This window comes from Temnothorax longispinosus, chromosome 4 (assembly GCF_030848805.1).
Source record: "Temnothorax longispinosus isolate EJ_2023e chromosome 4, Tlon_JGU_v1, whole genome shotgun sequence".
In the NCBI taxonomy this organism is placed as follows: domain Eukaryota; kingdom Metazoa; phylum Arthropoda; class Insecta; order Hymenoptera; family Formicidae; genus Temnothorax; species Temnothorax longispinosus.
The window spans coordinates 11,231,401-11,249,436 of record NC_092361.1 but is presented as its reverse complement, the minus strand read 5'-3'; the positions used below and the strand labels follow the sequence as shown (position 1 = coordinate 11,249,436).

The following is an 18,036-nucleotide window of genomic DNA, read 5'->3' as shown; positions in this document are numbered from 1 at the left end:
GTACTGATACTAAATGCTTGTGGAAAATGCCACATGCAAAATCTATGGAAAAATATATGCCAAGTAAAGCCCATTATGTGAACACGAATGTTTAAATAAAAAATTTAAGAAAGAATACATTGCTACGTTAACGGGAGAACAAAGAAAAGAAATAAATGAGCTTCTTATTACTAACAACCAGAACTCAGCTTTGTACAAGCATATGTATGGATAATTTTGATCAAATCTTTTTTAAAGTAACTTTTAATCAATCAAATTAAAACAAATTTATAATTTGTACATAAAATTTCAAGATTTTTAAAATTTATTGTTATATACAATTATTATGTACTATTTTTTAATGATTTTATTAGATCTGGAAGACATAAACCTACAATCTCAGAAGAGAATAATAATAATTTAGAATTAAATAATAGTGAACTAGAAGCTATCTTAAGTGTTCAACCGTCAAATTCAATGTTGAATTTGTCAAAAATTTCTCCAAATCAACCAGAAAAAGAGTGTTGTGCAAGATTGTTAAATTCATTAAAAGTAAACACTAAGTCAGTTTGTGAAAAAACTTTTAAGAGTAAAGTATTATGGAAGAAGGAAAGACAGTTTCGAGTAACAGGTTCAAGATGTTATGCCCTCTACACGTATACAAAAAATAAGACAGCAAATTGGGAGCAAAAATCACAGCAATATTTTTATCCAAAGGCGTTTAAAAAAACAGCGGCCATGAAGCACGGCATTAAATATGAATCATTAGCAAGAACTGCCTATGAAGATTACACTGGCGTTAAAGTTAAAGAAATAGGCCTAGTTGTACCAGAAATAAATCCTTGGCTAGGATATAGTCCAGACGGTGTGACTTTAGATGAGAATGGAAAACCTAACAAATTAATCGAAATTAAGTGTCCATTCGCTGGCAAAACAAAAACTATATCAGATGTGGTTCAATCTCTTAATTATTTAAATAAAAATTTAACATTAAAAGAAAAAAGCAACTATTTTGCACAGATTCAGCTTGGAATGGCAATCTTGAATGTAGAAATAACCGACTTTATTATATATGCATTTATCGACAATAGTTTTCGTATTCTAACAGTTGAATTTGATCACGAATTTACAAATAATATGTTAACATCTTTAAAAAATGTTTACTACAATGTAATGTTGCATCACGTTTGTATTAAGGAGGGTTCTGCGGAATAAATTAATTGATTAAATTAAAATAAACTTTTTTTTAAATACAAAAACCAATAACTTATTTTTACAAATAGTAAAAAGTCTTATTAAGAAAAATTAAGAGTGAAATTTATCATCCTTGAAAATGGGACTACTTAGATTTACTACTGCACATAGAATAGTTATGATCTTCTCGCTCTTTGGTACAAGGCATGAGGACATTTTACTGCCCAGTATTTCAAATACTTTTAGTCTTTGGTTGAGTCTTTCAACATGCACTCTTGCACTTGCAATATCTGCATTCTCTACAGCGTCATTTTCAGAAAATTGAACCTTATCTTTAAGGAATGGCGGTCTAATTAGTTTCACATCATAATCACAACACAATTCATCTATCAGAAAACCTTTGTCTACCATAACCGACACACCTTTCTCTAGTCGTTGCAACAAAAGACTCTGTTCAAATATTGCTTTATCCGATGCTCTACCTCCGTAAGCTTTACTGACAAAAGATATTATACCACCTGGTGTTACTCCAGTCATAAATTTTATAGTATATCTCCCTTTGTAAGTCGAGTAAGTTGTTATTTGACAACATAAGTTTTTTGGCCTTTGTATTTCTATTTCGGTGCAGTCTAATATTATGCGAGTATTAGGGTAATTAGCAAAACATAATGGCATATTCCTTAAGATTTCATCTCCTGATGGAAAGTGAATACATGGCTCTAAAATTTTACTTAAAATATCCAACATGTTACAAATAATCTCTGAACAATATCTTACACTAATCGTTGGGAACAAAATAGATAGAAACGAATAACTTAAATTCTGTTTCAGTTTCATAAAAGTCATTAAAACTCTTTCACGAATACTTAATACACCAGTGTTTAAGTGTGGTGCAGCTATTTTAACAGCAGCTACGATACTATCAAACAATTCAAAATTTTGAATCCCGGTGGCAGTGCTCAATTCTTTATCAGTCTTTAAAAAATGTAAAAAGCAATTTTCAATTAAATCTCCACTTTTTACTTGTATTTCAACATCAATTAAAATTTTTTTCTGAGGAACATCGCTGGATTTTTCTTCTATATTAACTTCTTCAACAAGGAATGTATCATTCTGAACAGCAATATTATCCTCTTCAGTCAGAAAACAATTGCACTCGGTGTCTTTTTCCTTCGCATTTAATTTAATATTTTTCTGACGATTTTCCAGTCGAATTTGCCTTTCAGTAATTTTATTATTTGAAACATTAGTAGTCTGTACGCTGGAAAGTGGCAAATTAACAGATGGTACACTAGTTTTTTTCAAAAACCTTGCTCCAGCTGGAAAATCTAAAAAAAAAGAATATTATTTTTAAAAAGTTTAAAAAAGAATTATTTTTAAAAAGTTTAAGTTCTTTAACTAATTATTATTATATAACTAAATAACAATTTTGTTTTTGTCAAATGTACATATATTAATTCACTTAAAGACTTAAACTATTGCATATAAAATATAATATAGCTGATTACATTTTGAGGTTAAATAATGATTGAGATTTATAATGTGATATGCATAAAATACTGTTAAAATTTAATAAGTACTAATGAAAACTATAAAAATAATAAAAGGTTGCTTCTAGAATAGTGACAATTTACCTGGTCTTGTGAATACATAGTAGTCATCTTTGATGAAATGAAGTGAGCAAACTCGCATACTTGGTGTTACTTTTCTGCCGATTTTTAAAATTCTCTCCCACAACACTCTCCTGTCAATAAGTTCATTTTGTCCAAATATGTTTAGTTTATTGACTTTTATTTCACCGGCTTTAGGAAAGTGGTGAAAACTTAATTCCGGGTTATTTCGAGCTTTGCTATTGCAACCGAAAACAGAGCAACATATTTTGCTTTTCGAGCTTTTTGGTGGAAATTTCACTCCGGCCTCCATAACTAATTGTAATTACATTAGTGTATTATACAATTGTCATATGAAAAATTAACTGTCAATTCGCTTTACTTATGTGACAGCCGGCGACCTACTCTTTCGGGTTCTGATTTTCGCCACCAGAGAGCGTATCACAGTTTAGCCATTCCCAATACGCGATCAAAGGTCCATAATTTTTTTAGAAATATGTGTGGCAAATTTTGAAATATCGGGCTATTTATAGTTTTATTATATTCTTGGCTTAATTGTCTAGATCGGATCATGATCTAAGATCGGTATGATTCAAGCAATTAAGTCAAGATCGGGGCATGATCCAGACAATTAAGTCAAGATCGGGGCATGATCTAGACAATTAAGCCAAGATCAAGAGACGATCCAGACAATTAAGCCAAAATCGGGGCATGATTTGAGTCAAGATCAGGGGACGAACCAGACTATTAAGCCAAGATCGGGGCATGATCTAGACTATTAAGCCATGACCGGGGCATGATCCATACTTATAATACCAAAATTATAGCAGCCACTAATTTTGGTATTAGAAAAATAATTTTGGACACAATTACATCACAGCACTTTGAGATGCTGTGATGTAATTGTGTCCGAAATTATTTTTCTAAAATTCAGAAAAACATATCTTTATATGTTAAATTTAAAAAAAATAGTATTTAATCTTTACTTAATTAAAGAATAACTACAGCTTCATCTAATACTTGTCAAGTTTCATAAATTCTTAACACATTTATACTTCTTTGAATGTTCAAGACGCTTGTCGTCACCTTAGCAGTAACAGTGTTTTGTTTACAGATTGCGATCGAATAAATTCATTGAATGTTTTTAATAAAAAGACAGGATGCCTGAAGAACTAATCAACCAAATCTTAAAGAATTATATATGAAATACGGGTAGAAAAGACTTAAAAATATAATAAAATTAGAAAAATTGCGCCAAACCAGTCGCAATTTATTCAATTCTAAATCTGTTATATTCTTTAGTCTTATATTCTCAAGTCCATATATGGACCATGTAGCCTGAACTACTCAAGTCAACATCGGTTTAACATTGTGTCGATTGTAAAACTTCATTTCTGCCACTAATTTAGTATTTTATAATTTTAGTAATAAAATCACCTTTTTATATATTTAAAAAATTATTTTAAAGTAAAAATAAAAAACTAATGTATAAATAAAAAAATAAAACAAAATGGAAAAATTAAGAAATATCCGCAATTAGTAAGGATCATTTTAATAAAAACATTAATTGATTTTTGTAATAGTATAACAAATATTAGTCGCGATAAAGCTTATCACAATAAAACAGTGTGCAAGTAGAAACTTGCACATTGCTTCATCATAGTTTTTAAGTGTGCAAGTAGAAACTTGCACATTGCTTCCTCATAGTTTTTAAGTGGGCAAATAGAAACTTGCACATTGGTTCCTCATAATTTTTAAGTGTACAAATTATAAATTTGAACATTACTTCCTCACAATTTTCAAATATGTAAATTATAAATTTGCACGTTTAGTCAACATTTTATTTCGCTTATAAAGCTTCCTCTATGAGGAAACCAAATTAACCCTTCGCCCGTAAACTGGGTCGTAAATGGCACAAGCCGAAATTCAAAATAGAATACCGCCGAAATGAAAAAGGGGGGGGGGCTTGCTTTTCCTCGTAAAAAAAGTAGGTAGTGGGGAGAACTCATGCCCAAAGTTTCGTTGGAATTCGCCAGTGTGTGCTTGACCAGCAGCGAGTCAAAGTGCGTCCAGTGCCACTATTGACCCAGTTTACGGACAGTGCCAGACTTTCGTGCAAGGAAGTAAAATTAATTTAACGTCATTTTCATATTACTACAGTTATTTTTAACTTATATAAGTGATATTTTTTTATGATTGTGTATATTATATATATATATATAACCTCAAAATGTGAGTGGATGAAAACACGTGTAAAAAGAAATTACATGTACTTTCAGAGTACAATGGATGATCAAGCGACAAATATTAGATATTATTTACGAGAAAGACGATTTTATATGATTTTTTAATAAAATAATGTAAAAATTACGCTAAAAATCTTATTTTTCTTTAACTCAAAAAACGCCATTTTCAATCCTCAGAATAATTATACTTTTTAAAAATGACCCATATACAGAATTTTTTTCTTGAAAGTACACATATTTAACTATAAAACCTCGTTGGAATTTTTTATTTTGATTTAAAATTCAATGAGATATGATTTTTTTAATAAAAATGGATTTTTCTCAATTTTTTGCATAAAGAATTATTTATAAACAATTTATTTTATAATGAATCGCTAAATAAACTTTGGGATTATAAAATAGGATAGTATACAAGTATTACAGAATTTTTTCAGATTTTTTGAACACTATTTACTAGGTCAAAATAACGACAGGACATTTACGACCCAGATTACGGACGATGCCAGTCAAATTATAGTTTACGGGCGAAGGGTTAATAAATATCTACTAATAATTATACATAAAAAAATAGACTTTCTCATAAGAGGAAGCTTTATGAGCGAAATAAAATGTTGATTAAGCAACGTGCAAATTTATAATTTGCATATTTGAAAATTGTGAGGAAGTAATGTTCAAATTTATAATTTGTACACTGAAAAATTATGAGGAAGCAATGTGCAAGTTTCTACTTGCCTACTTAAAAACTATGAGGAAGCAATGTGAACTTTCTACTTGCACACTTAAAAACTATGAGGAAGCAATGTGCAAGTTTCTACTTGCATACTGTTTTTCTCAGTGTAGTAACTTACGATAATTCCTCCACGTAAATGGAGTATAAGTAATGTACCTGAGACTAATTATTTATTATTAACAAAATTAATAATTATTTTCCACTAATTATTAATTTTCAAATAAGCAGTAATTTATTTTTGACAAACTATTAATTATAATTAATAGTTTATTTAATAATAAAGAATTTATTTTTACTAATTATCAATTTGCAAAAGAAATTAATTTATTTTCACCTAAATACTAACTTTCACGAACTAGAAATTTTTCTCTGTCAAATTACCAATTCTTTAAGTAATCTGTAATTTACTTTTACCTAAAAATATCCCTGTTTAACACTACAAAAATGCGTGATATCAGTACAAAATTACCTTTTTCAAAAAAGGTAAAAAAAGGCGCCAAGTACACACAATGTATTTTGTAAATTCAAAAATCCAACCTAAGTAGTAACTTTATTTCTCCTTAACAAAATTACGTTACCTAGTTTAATCTATTAAGTGATATATATAAATCCAAAAATCTAACCTAAGTGGTAATAGCTTTAATTTCTCCCTAACAAAATTATTATACAAACAAATTTGCGTTACCTAAGGGCTCAGTCACAATGAGAGGAATAAGGAATAAGATAAAGAAATAAGGAATAAGGGAATGTCGCATCTCACTTCAGTACACGTACATTAAAGTGAGATCCAACATGCCTTATTCTTAATTCCTTTATCTTATTCCTTATTCCTCTCATTGTGACTGAGCCTTAACTCAACCCAAGTGACATGTATTTCAAAAAAAGATGTAAAATCTTCAAATGGCGCCAATTGCAAAGAAAATACATATATTGCTTTAAAAAATAATTGTTGTGCAACTACTTTTAAAAAATAAAACCTAAGTGGTACATATTTTTGTGTTTCCATTCAAAGGTCTTTCTATTCCAACCCAAGTGGTAATAGCTCCTTCTTAATTCTCCTTAACAAAATTATAATATTACAAAGAATCATTTTAATCGCAAAGAATGAGAGGTATAACAGTACAAAATAAAAATATTTAATTAAAATAAAATAATGCTTTTTTACTCCCGTCATATTCTTCCTTAAATTATGTTTATTGTTTCTTTATTCAATCAAAAATTTTAGTAGGTACTAATGTTTAAACTTTAATATTTCGAATTCTAGCATCGCTAAGTTTTTGGGGCTGAGAGCCCCATTTTGTTGAATCAACTATCCAACTTGGTTGGATATGAGCAAACAAATTCTTTAGTTAATATAACAAAAAATTTTTAACATAACTAAATTTTTTGTTATGTGAACCAAAGTTTTTGTTATATTAACTAAAGAATTTGTTTGCTCATATCCAACCAAGAATTCAGTTGATTCAACAAAATTGGGCTCTCAGTGTAGTATATATAAATTATATAACTTACTGATTGTTGTAATTTTCTTTTTTGACGTATTTTATTTTCTTTGGATTTAGATAACGTTTGTGGGTTGCAAGAAAAATAAAAAAATGTGTAATTATCTATTTTTATGTTATTGTAAAACTTCTCTTTATCTAATTATTATACAAAATTTATATATGTACAGGGTGTTTTAAGATTAAAAATGTCCTAACTTAAAATATGAAATTTTAGGACCTCAAAGCAAGAAAACAATTTTTCTCTGGAAGTATGCTCGTAAAAGCTTTGTTTAAGAGATATTGACATCTAAATTTACGGATAGGAATGATAAATTTATTGTACGACTGCTAATACAAACTTGTTTCCATAATTGTACATATCAATATTGATATTATAAAAACGGTACACAAACATCATATCGACATTTTACTGAGAAATTTTCTCAATGACATTTCTCAATTTGTTCAACGCTTTCACGGACTAAGCATCATTTCTCAGTTTGTTCGACGCTTTCGCGAACTAAGCATTATTTCTCAATTTGTTCGATGCTTTCGCGAACTAAGCATCATTTCTCGGTTTGTTCGACGCTTTTGTGACCTAAGTATCATTATACCTCGCATTTATTCTAATAGTGAATATGCTGAAATGGTGTTCGTGATGGTTTTTGTAATAGAATATTTTGATTAGGATGCTATAAAACAAAAAGTCTATGAAAGGCCGGTTAATGACATTAATTCTTTACAATAATATTGAAGCATGTGAAGCAATATAACAGCTACTCAGTGTCGCTCTGCCTGCACTGCTGCATGCCGTAATAGAAAGATGCCAAGCTTGTTTTAATGTTCAAGAGAGAGGCCGTCACTTTAAACAAAATTTATAATTATGTAAAATTTTTATATTTTCTAGTAATAAAGTATTTATTATAACCTGATAACAATTTCATAAAATTTTATTATAAAAATGTTTAGATGTCAATATCTCTTAACTCCGTAAACAAAGCGTTTACGGGCATATCTCCAGAGGAAAATTTTTTCTTGTTTTGAGGTCCTAAGTTCATATTTTAAGTTAGATATTTAACACTAAAACACCCTGTATAATATCTATTCATTAATACAATTTTCTATCTTATACTATTTATTTCATATTTTATAATTTTTAAGATTTTTGTTTAAATTTGATCTATTATTAAATTTCTAAATCTCTTGTAACATATATTATACGTTTAATATTATTTTCCTGAGAAATTATGTAAATATTTTTCTGACATATGCAGTATAATTGAATTATTTTTTATTGCAATAAAAATTTATTTACAGCATTATCCAAAGTAAATAATCTCAAAATAATGTAAGTTTAATTATGTTAAGTAAATAATTTTAAAAAAGTTTATAATAATAACATTAGTGTTACGATCTATTTATAGAATTATAGAATTAGAACCAGACGATTTTCTTCCTCTGTTTAGGGAAGGATCTAAAACGTCTTCACCCTCGTACCAGTTAGCTGGAACAGCTCGCTGCCTCGCACAATACATGTATACTTACGTACATCGTCTCCAACACACAGATTGTGTAGTCGTCTCTTTTTCATTAGATATGTGTGTTACACGCGTGTAAAATGACTACACGCGTCGGAACCTTTGATCTTGGCCATTTATCACTGCTTGTGAGAAAAAGTCTAATAATATTACATGTATAGACCACGAACACGTATAAATATATATGTGTATCACATATGCGTATTTAGAACCTCGTAGAAGCACTACGGAGATATATATATATACGTAGGAGAGAGTGAACATAAAAGAGCCAGTATTTTTCAAAATATGAAAAAATGTATCTAATCTGGTATTAATAAAATAAAACCGCTTTCCAACTTAAGTTCACTTATTTATCTATAAGATCAATTTAATAAAAAGCTTGTATTTTATTTGATGCATAATTATTAGTATTTATAGTATTATAGTATTTCTAATTTGCACATTTTTTTAAATTTTAAATTTAACCTTTTTAAGAATTGAAAAAGAGTCAGCTCAGTAGCACAAGTGGGGTTTTACAATTGACGCAATGTCAAATCGATGTTGACTTTGGGAGTTCAGGTTACATGGTCCTGCATATATGAACTTCGCGTATGGACCTGTGATCGCGTATAAAACTGGATCTAATCAACCTTAAAGAATTATATATGAAATAGGGGTAGAAAAGACCGAAGAAGATAATGGAATTAGAAATAGCCCAATATCTCCAAATTTGCGGAAGTTATAGCTATCACAGACATTTTTCAAAAAATTATGGGCATTTGATCGCATATAAAGCTGAGTCTAATCAACCAAAACTTAAAGAATTATATATGAAATAGGGGTAGAAAAGATTGGAAAATATAACAAAATTAGAAATAACTTGATATCTCAAAATTTGCGGAAGTTAGAGCAACCACGGACATTTCTCACAAAATTCAAAATTTAATAAAAAATGAACCCCTTTACTGATCATCGCCAAATTCAATACCAACCTTCCTTTAATGATACTCTACATTTTCTTTTTAAATTGAGCCCGATATATCAAAATTTGCGGAAGTTAAAGCAACCACAAACATCAAATCCGTACACACACACACACACACACACACACACACACACACACACACACACACACACACACACATACACATACACATACGCACGTACACGCACACACTTACTCAAATACTTTTAGTTGCACAATAGGCCTAGTGATGTTGTTGCTGTATGTTGTTGCTTGATAAGTACTGTACTTATTGTTCTTTGAAAATAAAATTATTATGACAAATTACAAAAAAAGTAGCATTGTTATTAATCTATCTATTTTACAAATATAAGTCACAGTAAAAAAAACAATTGCAATTTGTAAAATTGAATGGTGTTATTGTATTAGGCAGAAAAGAAGTTGATGTTGTAACAAAAAATTATTGAATATGTAGCATTTGGATAATTTATTATTCTATCAACTTAAATTTGACAACAAAAGTTGGAATGCAATACAGACACCTAAATAAAGATTATGACATGCGTTATTTCTACATTACGGGTAACGTGGTTTTCAGCAACAAATTCACCGATGTTCAAGCATTTGATGATTATTAAAATGTATTTTTGGATTACCTAATAGATGTAATTTAAAGTCAAAACCATGTCCCAGATCGCTGACGCCTATTTGTTATAAGTAGACGATTATTTTTTTTATTATAAACAAAAGAAACGTAAAAAAATTGTTTCCGAAAATGAATTTTCTAACTCAATATTCATAAACTACATGAATTGACGAAGATTCCCTGAAAATTTCATTCCTTTATCATTAAAACTCGAAAAGTTATGCAATTTTGAACATTTGAAAAAAAAACCGATTTTTTAATCGAAAATATTGAAAATCGCTGGTAGCGACCTCTAAAACTTGTTCAATTTTGCTCAAATTTTGAGGAAAATTCTTTTTGCTTCCTCATAGAGGAAGCTTTGTTTTCGTAAATTTGTATATGATCCTTTGATTGCGTATAAAGTTGGCTCTAATCAACCAAATTTAAAAAAATTATATATAAAATAGGGGTAGAAGAAACTAAAGAAAAGATTGTTTTTTGAGTTTTTAATGTCAATATGTTCAGAGTGTTTTAAAACGTCGAAATATTGCATTAAAAAAAATGTTGGTATGTGTGTATGTATGTATGTATGTATGTATGTATGTCTGTGCCAAATTTTTAGGTAAGCTTTGATATTTTGGGGTGCGTCGCGAAAAATAAAAAAAGGTTTTTTTTAAATCACCCTAATATATATATATATATATATATATATATATGTATATGTATATGTATACATATAATAATATATAATTATATATGAACATATATGTATAGTGATATTATATATGTGTAAATATATATAATCATATACGACCATATATAGTCAATATATATTTAAAAAAAACTGTTAACTTCGATAATAAAGCATTGATAAATTAAGATGTATATTTTTTCAAAAGCTGTAGAATCAAAAGTGAATTGATTTGTTCCATATATTATAACTTAGCACTGTTTGACGTGAGACAGTGCCGTGTCTCTTGATACCGTTTTATACAACTGTTCGTCAAATTTTAAATACGATAAACGAATGCCATTTATTGGAGAATCCGAATTTAAAGTTTGTATATGATTATATATAATCATATATAATCGACATGGTAAATGCTTCGTATATATAATTTATATAAAAATTATATAAACTCATATATGTATAATCATGTCAAATTGTATATGAAACATTTATATATATTTAAATATATTTTAATCGCCTGTATAATATATATAATCATATATAATCATATAGGGTTATATATAATTCTATATGAATTTTATATGTATCCATACATAAGTGCATATATGATCTATTCATATCTAGTTATATTTAGAATTATATATGCCCATATATATAATTTTATATAAAGTACCAAATTTCATGTTATAATCACATATAATCATATATATTTATATATAATTATATATAATTTTTTTTCCCGGGATTGTACTGTAGTGCATCCAACTTTGTATCCTAAAGAAAGCCTAACGTCTTCATAGCCCTTTCTTTGTTTATCTTTAGAAGGCTGTCGTTATCACAGAAGTCTGACAGATGCTCCAGTATTCGTTGATCATTTGAACGCCATTTTCTCAGGTGGAACTGTCCACTTTGAAGTATCTGAGACAACTGCTCTTGTAAAGCCTTGGCCTCTTCTATTGTATCTTCACCAGTGATGACGTCGTCCATATAGAAATGTTCTAGTAGGGCCATTGCTGCCTTCGGAAACTTCTCTTTCTCTTCTTTTGCCAATTGTTCCAAACTCTTTATGGCCAGAAAAGGTGCGGATATGGTGCTATACGTCACCGTGTTTAGCCTGTAGATTAGAATTGGAAGAGACGGATTCGATCTCCAAAGGATCAGTTGGAAATCTCTGTCTTCCTCACATATTAATATTTGTCGGAACATTGCCACTATGTCTGCCGTTATTACATAGCAATGCGATCGAAAACGTAGAATAATGCAGAATAAATATTTTTGAAGATTTGGTCCGGCCATCAGTTTGTCGTTCAAGGCCGTTCCCAGAGTCGTCTTCGTTGATGTGTCGAAAACGACACGTAATTTTGTTGTCGTGCTGTCTGGTCAAATCACTGATTGATGCGGAAGTATGTATGATTGCCCAGGTTTATAGTCTGAGTTTATTTCTGCGAGCGACATATGTCCCTGTTTTTCATAGTCCTCCATGAACTCGACATACGCATTCTTCAATTCTTGATCTCCCCTAAATCTCTTTTCAAAGGATGTTGAGTTGTAATTGTTTTACTGGTGATCAGACTTTTGACCAATCACAGTTCGCATATTATCTAGATGACTCATGGTTATATTTATTTCATGCTCTACATACATTACTGCGAGCCGTGCGAGCCGCGTGCAAGACGTGTGCAAAAGAGAATTGTAAGCGACTGAAATAAGCATTGTGAGCTACTGCAAATTAAAAGAAAAGCAAGATTCAGTATTGTTCAGGATTTAGTTATAATTTGAAATAAAAGGTATGATGTAGGCAGTGCAATACGGAATATATATTATTTTTTTTTATATATGATCTGTATCAACATTATTGTACATTATGTTACAGGCGCTTTTTATTCTGTCAAGTTCAATACAAATACATATTCTCGACATCACAAATCAATTCATTCCTTGAAATTCATACTATCAGCAACAAAGGATCCCCATACAGCACATGTAGATACTGAGAACGTTCGAAGGATATCGCAGCAGTATATTGCGTATATTTTCAAAACATTCGAGATACGTACTACGATTTACTGTGGACATACTGAGGAGATTTCTATGTCCGCCTTTTTCTAGTTCGTAGTAAATACTGAGAATATTTTGCAGTAAATACCAAAAACATCACAAGTACCAATATAGAACTAAGGATAGAATGTGCACGGTATATGTACTTATTATGTTAGATTAATAAAATTATGTTCGTTGCCTTCTGTACTGTGCTACGTGAGATATAAGGATCACTTAAGGCGACTTAAACTGATCCGCAGCGAACAATATCAAGATTTAAGCATTTTGCAGCATCGCAGGCTTGCCTCTTATATTGAACGCGTGACGATTTTTAATTACGAAAAAGTACGCCGCGTGGCGGCAGCGCGTGTTACTAGCGTGATGATAGATTGAGTCACATTGAATTTCTATAAAGTGTCATTTTAATCGACGCAGACAAATATCTCGAAAAATGAAAAATGAAAAATGTTTCAAATAAAAGTTGTATGGTTTAAAAAGGAACACATGATTCCGATAAGAGTCATATCATAGATATCGTCGTTTTCAAGAAATTTTAAAGGTAACTAATTTCTTAAATAAAATTTGATTTTTTCCTTGAAATAAAAGTTGTAGATCTTGTCGAGACATTTTCAAAACACTGTATTAAAGCCCTCTTTCGTTAAAAATTTCCTGAGATATTTAAAATTTGATTATAATATTTTTAATATAAAGTATAAAATATCTTGTGACGTATTCTATGACTTTTCTACGACTTTACCTTCATACTTTTATACGTAAAATAATAAAAGAAAGCGAATAATAATATTAATTATTACATTTACAATTTTACAAAATTAAATGCGTCTATAAAATGCGATTAATTTTTTTTTTTTTTACAGAATCGATTTCTTTTATTATTTTACGTATAAAAGTATGAAGGTCATCAAAAAGTGCATACTTTACGAGATATTTTATTATATTCATATTTTATATATTTAAAATATGTGATAAAATTTTAAATATCTCAGGAAATTCTTAACGAGAAGAAAAAGAACTTTATTGTAGTGTTTTGAAAACGTCTCGACGAGATCTACAACTTTTATTTCAAGGAAAAAATCAAGTTTAAGTTAAAAAATTAGTCGCCTTTAAAATTTTTGAAAAAGACGACATCTATGACATGACTCATCATATCAGAATTATGTGTCTTCCTTTAGACCATACAACTTTTGTCCAAAACATTTTTCCATACCTTCTATATTTTTTGAGATATTTGCTTGCGTCGATTAAAATGACTCACTCTATATTCTGAGATTCTGAGTAGTATACAAGAATTTACGAAAAATGATATACTACTGTGAGATATTACAAGTACGTCCTAAAAATTTATGAGAAATAATATACTACTAGAGATGTTATAAAAATATTCGAAGTATATTATATACGGTACGTATATTTACAGTACGAGTACAGAACATTCGAATGATATCATGTGCTGTATAGGGAGTACAGCCGTTATAGCGCTTGATTCTTCGAATCGCCTAGCTTGACTTCAGGTTTCTTTGGAAGTGCTACGATAAACCTGCCGGTATCGTCTGCTTGACTGATTCCATGAATTGTTGTTCGCAGTCAGCTTCTTCCTTGGTGAGACTCCGTTTTTCATGCGTCTCCTTTTGATTCCAAAAACGCTCTAATTGCGCTTTGAGCTCTGCATTTGTTACAAGACCGCAAAAGCTTGGGGTTTCTAATCTTGCGTCGATGAGTTCCCCTCCTACGATCCATCTTAACAGTGTATTTTGCAGCCTAGGTATTCCCCTTGCTCGCTGAATAGAGTCCTTGCAGATTAATAGCCAAAAAAGTCCTGCATTAAAAGTATATCCACCGTACCGGGCACGTGAAAATCTGGGTCTGCCAGACGCAATCCCTCCGGTAAACAAATTAGCTTTGTGTTGATCTTGACTTTCTGACTTTCTGACTGGAAGTCTTTCTGTTATTGTAGGCAACACGAGACATTCGATTGTTACGTCGTAATCTGCGTGCATCGATCTAAGTTTCACCTCACCTGTCTTACCGACATTTGTCTCGGATCTGTTTATGTCACTGATGAGCTCACTTTGCCTTTGCACTTCAATTTGAGCTTGTTGACGAGTTCTTGTGTTATTAGATTCGATTGTGAGCCTGCATCCAAAAGCGCACGGCATACTTGCGGATTTTCATTGGCGTCTCTGACTGTTACTTGAGCCGTAGACAGTACCACGCACGATGTAGATTTTTGAGCGAGATTGGCCACAGGAGATGGCTCTTCTGTGTCTTGCGAGATGGCATTCTGAGTGCCATACATGACTACTGACTTCTTCGACGAATCCTCGTTTGACTTTGGATCAGCTGTCGGCTTCTCTTCCTGATCGGAATACAGTAACGTGTTGTGCTTTTTTTGACATCTTCGGCACGCTGGAGATTTACAAGCCGCTGCGTCGTGGCCTTTGCTTAAACAGTTTATGCATATCTTTTCCGCTTTCACCTCTTTCATTCTGTCCGAACACGATAACTGTAGAAATTCCGGGCATCTGTAAACCTGGTGAGTCTTACGGCAAATTGCACAGTTCTCTTGAGAGGGGGTCGCTAAGACTATCTTTTTCTCTTACTTTTTCTGTACCGAAACCTTCGATGCATTTTGCTTTCCTTTGTTTTTATCGATCATCTCTAGCGTTCGGCATTGCTCACTCAGAAACGTCAAAAACTCCTCCAACGTAGGTCGGTTTTCTTTGTCTCTGTTAGTCTCTTCTTCCCAACTCTTTTGGGTATTGAAATCCATCTTGTTTTTCAGTAAATGTATGAGAAGCTCGTCCCATTGATCAACTGGAAACTCGAGTGTTTGTAGAGCTTTCAAATGCGTTCTGACGTGAATGACCAACTGTCTCAATGTAGCTGGTTTGTCTTTCGATATGACTGGAAAGTCAAACAATTGATTTAAATGCGTGTTAATAAGAAGCTTCTTGTTCTCATAATTCTGCACTAATAAAGCTCATGCGTTTTCATAATTCGCTGCAGTTGTTGCCAAGCCTCCGATGACATGCAACGCCTCGTCAGTCAAGGAACTTCGCAGATATTGGAATTTCTGGATTTCTGTCAGTGCTGTGCTGAATGCTGTCATGAATTAATGACTTAAATGCATCCTTGAATAGGAGCCACTCATTATAATTGCCGCTGAATTCCGGAAGTTTCAATGTCGGTAGTTTGACATCCAAACGTCGATCGCCTCGTCCCAGCTGATTTCCGTTTCAGTTTTGATGCTCTGCTTGTGCAGCAGCCCGTGCCGCATTAGTCTCTGCTTGATTAGCGGCCTGCGTTTCCGCCAGTGCTATGTCAAGCACAGTTTGAAGCTTCGTTGCCGTTTTGAAGTAAATATTCTCGAAGACGTGCCGCTCTGCTTCTTGCTCCGCGCAAGTTATATCTTCCCCTTCGGCTTCTCCTAATTTTACTTCGTCGATCTTCGCTTGTATGGATTAACGAGATTCCCACTGTCCCTATCTACTATCTAGCGAAACCACTGCCAAGAGAACGGGCTTGGAAAAATTAGCGGGGAAAGAAGACCCTGTTGAGCTTGACTCTAGTCTGGCATCTCTTAGAACGCTTCCCAAAGATCTTCGATTCCTTTGACTTGACCTTTGCCTCGAACACCGATGTATCTTTATCGATGCTATTGTTGATTCGAGTCACCTGATGGTCGCTCGACTTTGCTTCAATCTTCTTATATCTGTCATTTTGTCCTCTTAAATTGATTCGAGGTGTGCCAACTACTCGATGTATATGCATATATGCAATGTGCGTTTTTGAACACCCGCAACGTGTACTAGCTCTTACGAACGCTCGCGACGTGAAATCTCGACGTGGATCTCGGTGTGAAAATTCGGCGTATGCGAGCTACGAAATGCGATATGAGTTATGTCCCCGAATACTCGCGACGTGCGGACTCGACGTGTGCAAGCCACGAAAATGCGATACAAGGTGTGTCCCCGAGCACTCGCGACGTGTGCTTTTACGACACTTTGCGACGTGCGGACTCGAAGTGTGCGAGCCACGAGAATGCGATACGAAGTGTATCCCCAAGCACTTGCGACGTATGCTTCTACGCGCTTGCAACGTGCGGACTCGGCGTGTGCCACGAAAATGCGATACGAGGTGTATCCCCGAGCATTCGCGACGTGTGCTTTTACGCGTTCGTGACGTGCGGACTCGGCGTGTGCGAGCCTCGAAAATGCGATACGAGTTGTATCCCCGTACACCTGCGACATGTACGTTTTACACTCGCGGCGTGCAAGCTCGGCATGTGCGAGCCACGAGAATGCGATATGCGAGCGACCCGATGCGGACGCCTGACGTGCAATACAGATCTGGGGCCCGATTCTCTAACGAGAAACGTATGCGCAAACTCTGCTCTAACAGAAAAGCTGCAAATTGATTGGCTATCGCACAGTTTTTAGTCAATAAGCTTGCAGCTTTTCTGTTAGAGCAGAGAATAAGCCTAATTTCATCAATTTCTGTGCTGAGGTAGCTAAACTGAAGAATTACCGAGCAGAGTTTACGCATACGTTTGTCGTTAGAGAATCGGGGCCCTGATCGAGTCTCGACGTGTGCGAGCCACATGCCACGCGCGGTCACTACTACGCGCGCACTACTTTCTCATGATCACTCGACATTTCTATATGCACGCAACCGCAATCTCGTACGCGCGTTATTCTGCCCATTACGGATCTCGCCTCCGTATTAGGCATAGACCCTGCACTACACCCTGCACCACAGTTTGTCTCTTTACCGCGAGCTCACTTTCATAACTACGCCGATATCACAATGTCTTTGTTCGCCACCATCTTGTCTTGTCGCGTTGCGGCGTGCTTGTTCACTTTCCTCGCGATTCTTGAGCATTTTTACGATTCTCAGTCTAGTCTCTGCTACAACCCATCTCGCATGGGTTTT

The 18,036-nt window shown here is 32.8% G+C and overlaps 2 protein-coding genes and 1 pseudogene across 4 annotated transcripts in view; 2 read left to right on the top strand and 1 right to left on the bottom strand.

Annotated features, from left to right (window-relative positions):
* Nucleotides 1-18,036, top strand: part of LOC139812159 (uncharacterized) — a 240,992-nt pseudogene that overhangs the window by 115,437 nt on the left and 107,519 nt on the right.
* Nucleotides 1-18,036, top strand: part of LOC139812160 (uncharacterized) — a 145,770-nt gene that overhangs the window by 78,547 nt on the left and 49,187 nt on the right. The gene's annotated exons all lie outside the window — the stretch shown is intronic.
* On the bottom strand, nucleotides 1,285-3,096 carry LOC139811433 (uncharacterized). Its single transcript, XM_071775724.1, has 2 exons — nucleotides 2,808-3,096; nucleotides 1,285-2,501 (listed from the first exon to the last, which is right to left on the bottom strand). The coding sequence occupies exons 1-2, from the start codon at nucleotides 3,094-3,096 to the stop codon at nucleotides 1,285-1,287; spliced, it is 1,506 nt and encodes a 501-aa protein (XP_071631825.1).